General features: G+C 37.6%; 1 protein-coding gene across 1 annotated transcript in view; it reads left to right on the top strand.

The window, feature by feature from the left end:
* LOC119822670 (vomeronasal type-2 receptor 116-like) overlaps positions 1-4147 on the top strand; it is a 43059-nt gene extending 38912 nt beyond the window's left edge. The window contains 5 exon segments of the mRNA XM_038342155.1: positions 3260-3768; positions 3770-3872; positions 3875-3900; positions 3903-4046; positions 4049-4147. Of these exon segments, the coding sequence (XP_038198083.1) occupies positions 3260-3768; positions 3770-3872; positions 3875-3900; positions 3903-4046; positions 4049-4147 (881 nt within the window).
* Positions 4148-13021: the final 8874 nt, after the last annotated feature.

Below are 13021 nucleotides of genomic sequence, written 5' to 3'. Positions count from 1 at the left end.
AGAAGGTATATTATTTCCTGTTTGGGTGGAATGTTCTATAGATGTTTGTTAAGTCCATTTGGTTCATTACCTCCATTAAGTCTTTTAATTCTCTGTTAGGTTTCTGTCTGATTGACCTGTCCATTGGTGAAAGAGGAGTGTTGAAGTCTCCTAATGTCTGTGGTTTGATGGCTGCCTTGAGTTGTAGTAATGTTTCTTTTACATAAGTGGGTGCTTTTATATTAGGGGCATAGATATTCAGGACTGAGATTTCATTCTGAAGGATTTTTCTTGTTATGAGTATGAAATAACCTTTTCCATCTCTTCTGATTGATTTTAGTTTGAAGTCAACTTTGTTAGAAATTAATATGGCCACACTGGCTTGTTTCTTAGGTCCATTTGCTTGATAAACCTTTTCCCAACCCTTTACTCTGAGTAGATGTCTGTCTTTGTGGTTGAGGTGTGTTTCTTGTAAATAGCAGAATGTTGGATCCTGTTTTCGTATTCAATCTCTTAGCCTGTGCCTTTTTATAGGTGAATTGAGTCCATTGATATTAAGTGATATTAATGACCAGTGGTTGTTAACTCCAGACGTTTTTTTGTAGTAGAGTTTGTGTGTTACCCTTCTTCTAGTTGTGCTGGTGAAGGGTCGCTAGATGTCTGAGTTATTGTGGGCATTGTTGGGCTCCTTGGTTTGTGATTTTCCTTCTATTACTTTCTGCAAGGCTGGATTTGTGGCTACATATTGTTTAAATCTGTTTTTGTTCTGGAATATCTTGTTTTCTCTATCAATGGTGAATGCAAGCTTTGCTGGGTATAGTAGTCTGGGCTTGCATCCATGGTCTCTTAGTGTCTACAGCACATCTATCCAAGACCTTCTGGCTTTCATGGTTTCCATAAAGAAGTCAGGTGTAATTCTGATAGGTTTCCCTTTATATGTTACTTGACCTTTTTCCATTGCAGCTCTTGATATCTATTCTTCTGTATGTTTTGTGTTTTGATTATTATATGGTGTGGGGATGGTTTCTTTGATCCAGTCTATTTGATGTTTTGTAGGCTTCTTGTACCTTCATAGGAACATCCTTCTTTAGGTTGGGGAAGTTTTCTTCTATAATTTTGTTGAATATGTTTTCTGGGCCTTTGAGTTGTAATTCTTCTTCTTCTACCCCAATTATTCTTAGGTTTGGTCTTTTCATGGTGTCCCAGATTTCCTGGATGTTTTGTGTTAAGAATTTGTTGGATTTGTTTTGTTCTTTAATCTGTGAGTTTATTTCCTCTATAGTATCTTCAGAGTCTGAGATTCTTTCTTCCATCTCTTGAATTCTGTTGATAATACTTGTCTCTGTAGTTTCTGTTTGTTTACTCAGAATTTTCCTTTCCAGTCTTCCCTCGGATTGTGTTTTCTTCATACCCCCATTTCATTTTTCAGGTCTTGTACTGTTTCCTTTACCTGTTTGATTGCTTTTTCTTGTTTTTCTTGGGTATCTTTGAGAGATTTATTTATTTCGTCTACCTTTTTGTTTGTCATCTCCATTTCTTTATGGCAGTTTTTTACCTCCTGTTTAAGGTCCTCTATTATTTTCATAAAGTACTGTTTAAGGTCGATTTCTTCTATTTCCTCTGGAGTAGGGTGTACAATTCTTGTTGTTTCGGGATGCCTGGATTCTGGTGATGTCATGTTGCCTTTCGGTTTGTTGGAGGAGTTCTTGCATTGGCACCTGCCCATCTCTTTCTTCAAATGGAGCTAGGAGAGACTTGGTGTCTTGGTCCAATGTTTGCTGTGACTGAATCTGGGTGGCTCTCCTCAGTGCCAGAGCAGGAGCTATTCCTTGCAGCACAATCTGAAGGAGCCAGCACTCCCTTGCCGGAATCCTCAGACCTGCCTGGAGTGCAGCCTCTCACCTCTTTCCCTCCGCTGGGTCTTCTGTTTCAGGCGAATGGCTCCTTGCTTGGCAGATTTCTCAGACAAAGGCCCAGCTTGCCAGCGGCAAGCCGAGTGAGATAAAGGAACTCCCCCCTCACCAATGACTCCCAGCCCAGATATGGGCCAAGCAGGGCAGTTTTGTGGCCCCTAAGAAGTGGAGTTGTGCTTTAGGGATGCTGGGATGGGATAGGAAGAGAAGGGTAGAAGGTGCAGGGAGAAACCTCTGCAGAATGACCTCATCTCCATTTCTTTATGGCAGTTTCTTACCTCCTGTTTAAGATCCTCTATTATTTTCATAAATTACAGTTTGAGGTCGATTTCTTCTATTTCTTCTAGAGTAGGGTGTACAATTCTTGTTGTTTCAGGATGCCTGGATTCTGGTGATGTCATGTTGCCTTTCAGGTTGTTGGAAGAGTTCTTGCATTGGTGCCTGCCTTTCTCTTCCTTCAAATGCAGCCAGGAGAGACTTGGTGTCTTGGTCCAATATTTGCTGTGTCTGACTCTGGGTGGATCTCCTCAGTGCAGGAGCAGGAGCTATTCTTGACTGGATGGAACTTTTCTGCACCGAATCAGGGATTCTGGTAGCCCCAGGACACTGCAGACAAAAGGGCAAACTTAGTGGCAGGGCGGGGTCGAGTATCACACAGCGAACCTTGTAGCACAATCTGAAGGAGCCTGCACTCCCTTTCTGGAATCCTCAGGCCTGTCTGGACGGCAGCCTCTCACCCCTCTGGGTGGATGGCCTTGGTGCAGGAGCAGGACACTGGTCCTGAGCCAAGGACCTTGAATACACTAGGGAAGGCTTGGGAGAGGCAATGACGTGTGTACCAAAGAGACCCCTGCACCAGGAGCTGGGAGAGGGGGCTGTGCTCTCTTCCAGGGCAGGTCTCCCCAAGATAGCACACACTCACCCATCCAGATGGAACTCCACAGTACTCCTTCATGTCACTTTGTAATCAATTCTTTTTAGAAACTCAAAGATTCAAAGCCCTTGCTTCCTGATCGAAGGAATAAACTGTGTGCCATCATGCCTGACTAGTTTTCCTTTTTTGTCTTTTTTGTTTTGCTTTATTTAGTTTTGATGTTCATGTTTTGTTTTTGTTTTTATATGATATATTCATATGGAAATAAGAAAAGGCTTTATGACAAATGAAGAGAATATAGTTTATTTACTTAGTACAAAAGAGGGTATGTAGTATTAACTAGGTAAAAATCTAAAAGCAGTATCCTATTATTATTGTATTCAATGATCAGAATAGTTGAGTTACTTTTCCCAGTGTTCTACTTCCAGTGGGTGGAAGACAATGAATGAAAATCATTGAAGTTGTACTGATGTCATATTACTTTTCTTGCCAGATATTGATCAGTGTGTGAAGTGTCCAGATGATCAGTATGCCAACACAGAGCGAACACACTGCCTCCAAAAAACTGTGACATTTCTGGAATATGAAAACCCTTTGGGAATGGCACTGGCTGGCATTGCACTTTGCTTGTGTACATTTACAGGAATTATTCTTGGGATTTTTGTGAAGCACCAAAATACTCCTGTTGTGAAGGCCAATAACAGTACTCTCAGTTACACCCTGCTCATCTCTCTCGCCTTCTCTTTTCTCTGCTCCTTGCTCTTCATTGGTCAGCCCAACACTGCCACCTGCATCCTGCAACAGATCACATTTGGAGTATTTTTCACGGTGTCTGTGTCTACTGTTTTAGCCAAAACCATCACTGTAGTCCTGGCCTTCAAGATCACTACATCAGGAAGATGGATGAGGGGATTGCTTAAATCAGGGGCACTCAAATTTATCATCCCCATATGTACATCTATACAAATTATCTTCTGTGGAATCTGGCTTGGAACATATCCTCCCCTTTTTAGACACAGATGACACACTCTGAACATGGTCCAGATCATCATTTGTGTGCAATAAGGGCTCAGTCACAGCCTTCTACTGTGTCCTGGGATACCTTGGAGCCTGTCCATAGGGAGCTTCACAGTAGAGCTTTTTTGGCCAGGAACAACCTGCCAGACATCTTCAATGAAGCAAAACATCTGACATTCAGCATGCTGGTGTTCTGCAGTGTCTGGGTCACCTTCCTCCCTGTCTACCACAGTACTAAGGGGAAGGTCATGGTAGCTGTGGAGTGGTCTCTTCCATCTTGGCTTCCAGTGCAGGGCTGCTAGGTTGTATCTTCATCCCTAAGTGTTATATCATTCTCATGAGACATGATAAGAACTCATTATAAAGGCTATGAGAGATTAAAGGTCAGTGGATATAAGCAATCTTTTGGATAACTCATGTTATATATTTTATGGCTTCTGAGCAGTGACAACAGAGTTTATAGGTTAAACTGCTGCTCATACTTATACATTCCTCAAGGCTGACTGACTGACTAAATATTCTGTATTTGTGCAACATTAGAATTTTGAATATACAGACTAAATTTCTTGGGTTGTCTTAATTTTCTTATAAGCCAGCTATAACTTATATGTGCCTTCCAGATAAATACTTTTATATATATAAACTGGTCATAGTTACCAACAAAGCAAGACCAAGGTATTTTAGGGTAGCAATCCAACACTAGTCATAGCATATAATTTCAAGTATTTCCAATAATTTCAAGAAAATTACCATATGATATATCCAGAAAATGTATTTTGAAATTGTCTCTATTGTTGTAATTAATTTTGTTTTTTATTACTTTAAAAATTACATGATGTACCATCATATTGTATTTTAAGTAACCTGTGTTCTCAGCCTCCATTCATTCACATTATGACCCCCAATATAAACTCTTTCTCCACCATCTTGAGGAAAAGTATTCATTTGTAATTGAAGAAAACCAAATTTAATTATTTATTTCTGTTTTATGAAGTAACTATATCACAGGTGATGACTACTCAAAATTTTAAATTTGACTAGAATGTAACATCATCATGAATCACAACTCTGTTGGGATCAATGATGTTATCAACAGACAAGATTACCCAAAATGCAGAGAATCTGCACTGCCATGGCTATGAGTCTTAAGGTTATATATAGAAGAAAGTAAGGTAAACCACCAATATCAGGAATCTCTATTTCAAAACTGATGCAACAAGAACAGTTGCTTCAGATTCTTGTGATATGGCTTCCCCACGGTAATGCACTGTTTCCCTTTACCATGGTCCACAATAAACCTCCTTAAAGTTATGTCGTTTATTTTTTGATATACAAAAATCTCATTTTCAAAAGCTCTTTATATTTAAAATCCTGGGCCTCTCAGAAAGATAGTATTTTTAGGGGATCCTAAAAGAAAAGTTTTTGTTATTGTCAAGTCCTGAGGAGAGGTATCTTTATCATTGTTATCCAGTATCTGCATAATTGAAAAGTGTAGTGTTTGGTCTCAGTCCTGGCCAGAGCAGTTTGTTTAGGCTGGATCATCTCGGGCTAACCACCTCAAAATTGTTCTAAGCAGTTTGTAGCCCCAAACTGATTTTAGATGGTGTTATTTAGCATAGTGATGCTATCATAGTCATGGAGGAGTAGTTGTTGTAGAACCCCATTTACTTTTGGAGACTGTAAAAGTTGTTACGCATGCTCTTAGTTCATTGTAGAAAATTATCAGAGATTCAATCTCAAAATCACGTACAGTAAGGTAGATGAAACCTTTTTCTAGAATTAGTTAGAACTCTATATGAGCATTAATATCATGACAAAATGTTTTGGACTATATATCTTGTAAATTTTAAACCTTAAGAAAGAATGAATTGCCAATACAAAATCAAAGGATTATGAGATTAGTGGCAATAAAATAGTTTCTTATATATTTGTTTTTCTTCTGTCCTCATGTCAAATGGCTCTTGAGATGAGACAGAGGTTTTGGATTTCACTTTAATAAGCATACTTGGGTTTAGAGAATGAGAGAGCCACACTCCAAATCCAAAGTCAGCTTTAACTTTACCTAGATTGAGACTCTAAAAAGACCATTTGCTATTGAGGTTGTTTTTTGAGGGCACTAAACCCATTAAATCTCCCAGGGTTCAGAGAAGGGCATCTATAGCAAGTGAAAACTGGCTCGGAAAAGGGATCTGAGGGGTAGAACAAGTTGATTGACTCAGGAATGTTTTTTTTCTAGAGGTTTCATTATTCCTTGAGAAAAGAAGAAAAAAGGCTATTCTCCACAAGGCTTTCAGTTGTATAGGCATAGAGACAAGTTTAGCAATTCCACAGGGGGTAAAAATAGTATCAAACATGTATTTAATACAATCACAAAACAGTGGATCTGGCAAGAAAGCACCTTGCATCTCAGATTGGGTATGGCTATGAAGCTTCCTGCAGATAGCAGGAAGATTAATTAAGAATGGAACTTTAAATCACTACAGAATTTCTAAGAAAAAGTTTTCATACAATATTACCATTTTATAAGTGTAACTAGAAGTATATGAATTAATTGTAAAAAACAAAACAACACAGAAGTATGGGTGTGTTCGTTGAGCATTTCTGCTTTCTTCCCTGGTGGCTGGGAACACACCCTTGGTGGGTCACAGTATGTATGGGCTTAGGAGGCAGGCATGGTGCTTGATTTTACATTAGTGTTCTAGCTGGATAAGTTAAAAATGAATCTTTTTGGATGGCTTTGCTTTTGACTCCAGGCAGGGTCAAATATTTTTTCTCTCTGAGACTGGTTTTGGTGACTCATTTTTCCCCCTGTATTTTTAAGGGTATGGATAAAAACAGTTAATTTCCTGGGCTATAATCTTATATTAACTGAACTAAGGTAAAGGGTAAATACAGAATATTAGTAGTTGTTATGTTAGAGCAAAAGACCAGTAGATTACACCTTCCTGAGTTTGCAATTAGAGCAGACATACTGTCTCTCAATTCAGTGCTTCCTGTTTGGGGCTCCTTTCTTATCAATGAATCCTGCCAATAAAGATAGTTGTGGGGAACTAGTTTTGTGTAGATTTGGCTTATGAGACAAAGATTTGATTGAGTGAATGTTTCTATACCAGGACTTCATGGTGTGAGAAAGGTATTCGGTTTCCTTACAGGAAATGTCAGGTTTATACAGAGGTGTCTTTTGTTCAAATGGAATCTTTATCAGTTTTAGTGGTTTCCATTAGCTTTTCTTCTACTGTGGCAAACAAAAGCAAAACCCCTTCCCCAGTGAAGTAATGTCCTGGTTTTCCATTCCGTGGTCAGTACATGCTTTAAAGTATATTGGCTGGTTTAATTTCATAGTTTTTACTGCTATCTAATTTCTCTCCATAGCTTTTGTTTCCTTTCTCATTAGTATTTAGAAAATTGAAAGTTAATAAAGCATTATGTAGTCAATTTCTGGGAGTCTTTATCATTCCTTTTCTGTTTACCTCAATATATCCTTTAGAGTTGAAAATTTAACATATACTTTAGAGTTCATCTTTCTATAACTTCCTGGCCTGTTGGATTGTGTGGTATACTGTATATGCTTTTATATTATAGCAAGAAAAACAGTTTCATTTTCTTAGAGACATATACTGGAAGCATTGTCTGTCTATATTTACATGGGTATATTGATGATGGCCATAACTTCTAGCAAATGTGTTCTTACCTAATCAGCCTTTTCCAACTCAAAATCGGTTTCCATGAAAACCTGAATAGGTTTCAATGGTGTGGTGTATATATTTCAGTTTTCCAAATTCTAACAAATGGAACACATCCTAATTTTATTCCTTTGAGAACCATTGTGGTTACTTCCTGTAGGTAAAATGGTTTTGGATGTTTAAAGAAAAAATAGAATATTATTTTATAATTTCCTTGGCTTGTTGCCATATGATGGAAAAGTCTATTTTTAAACCTTTGCTATTGACATGATGTTTTTATGAAATTCTGAGGCATTCAGAACATTTTCAGTCAATAATTGTGTATTATATAATTGTAGTTGGATTCTGTTCATTCATTCCCAGATGCCCAGAACCTAAGTAATCACACAGAACCTATATTATTTAAATCACTGCTAGGCCAATGACATTAAGCACAAATGTCAAATGTTTGGGTTGGTGAAGATTTTTCCATTGTTTTAAGTTCCTGTTTTGTCTTGTTGTCATTTTTCTTTGCTTACAGAAACTTTCACTTTCAGAAGTTCCATTTATTAGTTTTTAATCTCAGTGTCTGAGCCACTGGGGTTATATTCAGGAAGTGGTCTCCTGTGCCAATGCATTCAAGGCTACTTTCCTCTTTCTCTTCTATGAGGTTCCACGTGGCTGGATTTATGTTGAGATCTTTGATACATTTGGACTGGAGTTTTGTGCACAGGAATAGTGTCAAGTAATATATAATGGCAGACCTATCAGAATTACACCTTACTTCTCAATGGAAACTCTAAAAGTCAGAAGGTCCTACATAGATGTTCCACAGATCCAGATTTCTTTTTAACAACAAGTACAGCTTGATTCTTAAATATGCTGAGAGTTTAATTACTCCTGTACCAGCTGTTCTAAAGCTTGTAGTTTCTCTTGTTAAACATCATTAATTAACCCATACAGGTTTGTCTGTCACCATTCTAAAGGTAGGGTGTTAGTGCCTTTGAAATAACAGCAGCTGTTGTATCCTGTTCTTGTAAGCCTGAATAATCAGTAACAGTTGTTCATAAACCTAATATTTTTCCCAGTAATATACATTAATTTATGGTTTGTTTGTAAATTGGGGGAATGTTAACCTGAGTATTCCATTGCCATAGGATAATCATTCACCCACAAATTCATTGCTATATTGGCCACATATGATTTTTCATATTCCTCTGTGTCTTTCTGGCCCTATGCATTCAACCCATCTCACACTCTGCTTTACCTGAGCGTTAAGTTCTGATTCCTAAAAAACTGAATATTTACATCCTAATGAGGCCAATTTAGATGCCAAGATTCTGTTGAAATTATTGGTACATCCACATCTGTCTACCAGAACTTCAATGACAATGCCCTTTACTTGTATATTTAATTTCCGTTTTTGTTCATCGATGGAAGACTGACAAAATACTAGCTTATGGTTCTCCTGAACTTTTTGTTTTCTCCTCTCTAGCTTTCTATTATCCAGAGTAGTATGCTTTGGTTACATTAGACATTAGGTTTTTTTAATTTCTCTGGTAAGGAGTTTCCTTTGTTATGGTAGGAAATGACTGAACTGGATTTGACATAGGGACCCTGATAGAGGCCCCTTGTAGAGTTTCCTGATGATAATGGTTTACCTTGAATATACCTTTTGACCTACGTTCATTATTCAAATGCCTGCTTTTGCATACATTCCACATATTCCAGAAGGATTATTTCTGAATGGATTATACTTAGAAAAAACAATTGTTTCTAGAAATGTTCTCTCTATAGTGAGTTTGATGACCTTGCCTGCCATAATTATAACATTTGACATTTTAATTTTTCCTCAAACTTCTGGAAATAACCTCTTTTATTTATGCAATACCATTTTCAAGAGATTCAATATTTATGGTATCTCATATCTCTTCCTTCAAAGCTGATGACCTTACCTTTATCAGCCTAATTATCTTTTATAGAGGATAATGGGCATTTTCAAAAGCCAGATTTCAATTTTTATTTGTCTAGCTTTTGAATTGGTATCATTCCATTAACTGCTGATGTTATTCTTTTAAGAAATCTGTGAAAGTTTCTTTTTGGTACTGTATGACTTCAGTAAATTGACTACAAACTTCTTTCTACTACTTCTTCAAGTCTTGCCCAAACATTCAAGCTGTTGAATGGCATAAAGCCAAGGTGTGACCATCTAATAGGAGTTGATGTTCTTTAGTAGCATATTCTCCTTCCCAAAAAGTTCATCTTGGAAGATTTCCATAACTCTAGCTTTACTCCATTGTATGATAATGTTAGCCTCTTCTGTGGAAATACAAACTCCATTATAATTGGTAGACCAGTCTCTAAAAGAACTTTGAGCAGTTCTATACACTCTTTAGGGAGAATTGTATTACAAACTGACCAATAGCTTAACATTTGCTTCACAAAAGGGTAAATGCAAGTCATATAACACTTCCTTCCTTTTCTTTGAATCTGTCTTAAATCTAACATTGACACAAGAAGTCTAATCAGTTTTTATGCTATCATTTGGCAAATTCTATATGGTTGTGTTGGACCCTAAAGTCCAATTACCAAGAAGGAGTAGCCCCAAGAAAATTCCCTCACACCACAGTTGATGTAAAAGCATGAGGATTTAATTAATTCTGTTGCAACAGGGCCTTTCAGCATTCGAGAAGCCAGAAAGACCCTGAATAGTTGGTACAGGCTACTTTTAAAGTAAAAAACTACAGAAACAAAAGGGGGAGTCTGGGGGTTGTTTTCCAACTATTGGGATTGACTTATTCAAAGGGCTATTAACAATAATTGGTCTGAGTCAGGACTGGAGGGCGGTTGCCAGATCAGGTGAGGTGAGAGGAGACATTTGAGGGTTACTTTGACCCCTTTCCAGGGACTGAGTCAAAACATCAGTAACTGAGTCAACACCTAAGGGTTATCTTGCCCCTATTCCAACAACTGAGTTCTATTTGGAGAACATTCACAAGGAGTCAGGGAGATGGAAAGTTCCCAACATTTCAGTATGTGTGTGGGTAACTGTTAGATTCCTGGTTCCCAGAGGGTGGGGAAAGCACTAAGGCTAAGATGCCTCAGAGTTATTTTAGAGTTCTACAGTTTGCTAGATACATTAAAGTTGGTTATTGAAATTGTAGGTTGTTCATCTCTAATATTAATAAGTGCGGTGCTGAAATTGATTTCTGTTATGTGTTTTATTAAGTTTACTAAGATCTGTATCTTACCACTCAGATGAAACAAACTTTTAGTGATAAAACAAAAATGATAATGCTAATAATGTTAGCAATTGACATTATCTAAATTAGTTATCTTCTCATTTAATTGTTCTATTTTCAAACTTTCCAGCATATTATCATACAGAGACCAAAATTCATCCCTTTTAAGGATTTTTTTCGATTTTTAATGTGGGGAAAATTTCTTTTAACTAATTTCGTCCCTTTTCTTACCAAATCACAATTATCTTACCACATCTGCCAATGATGTTGATTGAGATATGTGATGCTTTTTGTTGCTGGCAATAGAACAATAAAATCCTTACTGGAATTTGAGGAAGCTACTTAACTTGGCGCAGCCTGAGAAGGAAATTCAGGCAGAGCCCACCTAGCCAGTAGAGCAGTGATGCCAGTCGCATACAGCTCCAGCCTATGCAGGTGGTCATAAAGTCACAGGCAAACTTTTTTTTGAGAATTCATACCCCCCATATTGGGTGCCAAATATAGTATGAATAACAAAAATCCAGAGATAAATATTAGGGTTCAAACTGAAGATCAGAAAAGCAAAACAATCATGCTACTAGAGAAGACTTACCTTCACGAAGGTTGGGCAACTGCAGATTGAACCCAGGTTCTCTGTCTCCTCCCATTTAATATTTCTCTCTAGTGCTTGGATTAAAGGTATGTGAATCCCTAGTACTGGGATTAAAAGTGTGACCTACCACCAACTGGATATGTTTTTGCTTTGATCTTTTGTAGCCCATGGTGGCCTTGAAAACACAGAGATCCATCTTCCTGTCTCCCCAATTCTGGGATTAAGGTGTGTACCACAACTGCCTGGCCTCTAGTGGCTTGGTTTTGTTCTCTGATCTTAGGGAAGCTTTATTTATTAAAAAAAAACAAATAAAATATCACCCTAGTCAATGGTAGGGTTGTTATATTACAAAGCGGTCTCCTGTGCCAATGTGTTCAAGGCTACTTTCCAAGTTCTTTTTTTGTCATGTTCAGTGTAACTGAATTTATGTTCAGGTCTTTCATCCACTTAGAAATGAGTTTTGTGCATGTCAAATTATATGGATCTATGTGAATATTATACATGTTGACATCCAGTCGTGCCAGCACCATTTATTGAAGATGCTTTCTTTTGACAATTGTATGGTTGGATTTTTTTTCAAAAATTAGGTATTCATACCTGTATGTATTCATGTAAGCTTCAACAATTCAAATCCCTTTGTCCACATGTCTGTTGTTATGCCAATAACAAGCTGTTTTTATTACTATAGCTCTATAGTAGAAATTGAATCAGGAAGGCAAAGCTTCTAGAAGTTCCTTTAGCTATCCTGGATTTTTGTTTTTCCATTTAAGTTAGGTATAGCTCTTTCAAGGATCTTTGAAGAATTGCATTAAGGTTTTGATTGGATTGCACTGAGTCTGTAGATTTCTTTGGTAAGACTGCCATTTTTATTATTCTACCTAAACATGGGCATGAAAGATCTTTCTATTTAATGATATCTTCTTCAATTTCTTTCTTCAAAAACTTAAAGTTCTTGTCATACAGTGATTGTAGGAGAGTTTTCTATCTATCTTCTGTTTCATTGGTAATTAATAAAGGAACTGCTTGGCCTGATAGGTCAGAACATAGGTGGGTGGAGTAAACAGAACAGAATGCTGGGAAGAAGGGAAGTGAGGGCAGATGGCTCAAGCAGATGCCATTCCTCTCTTCTCTGAGACAGATGCCATGGAGCCAGTCACCAGGTCAGACATGCTGAATCTTTCCCATAAGACACCACCTGTGGTGCTATACAGATTACTAAATATGGGTTAAAGCAAGATATGAGAATTAGCTAATAAGAGGCTGAAACTAATGAGCCAGGCAGTGTTTAAATGAATACAGTTTGTGTGGTTGTAATTTCAGGGGCATAAGCTAGCCAGGCGGCAGGGAGCTGGGTGGCAGGAATGCAGCCCGCAGCTCCTTCTACAATACGGGTCTTTTCCTTCCTTGGTTAGTGTCACCATATGATACTTTCTAATATCTGTCACTATTGTAAAGGGTGATGTTTTGTGATTTCTTTCTCAGCCCTTTATCATTTGTGTATAGGAGGGTTACAGATATTTTTAATTGATCTTGTATCATGCCACATTACTGAAGTTGTTATCACTGTAGGAGAATCCTGATAGTTTTTTTGGAGTCATTATGCATCTATCATATCATCTGCAAATAGTGAAAGTTTGTCTTCTTCCTTAACAATTTGTATCTCCATGATCTTTTCTTGTCTTATTGCTCTAGGTAAAACTTCAAAGTGTTGCATTAAGTAGATATAAGAAAGAGTGGACAGC

This window comes from Arvicola amphibius, chromosome 1 (genome assembly GCF_903992535.2).
Source record: "Arvicola amphibius chromosome 1, mArvAmp1.2, whole genome shotgun sequence".
Lineage (NCBI taxonomy): Eukaryota > Metazoa > Chordata > Mammalia > Rodentia > Cricetidae > Arvicola > Arvicola amphibius.
This window is presented reverse-complemented; position numbering and strand designations above follow the sequence as displayed.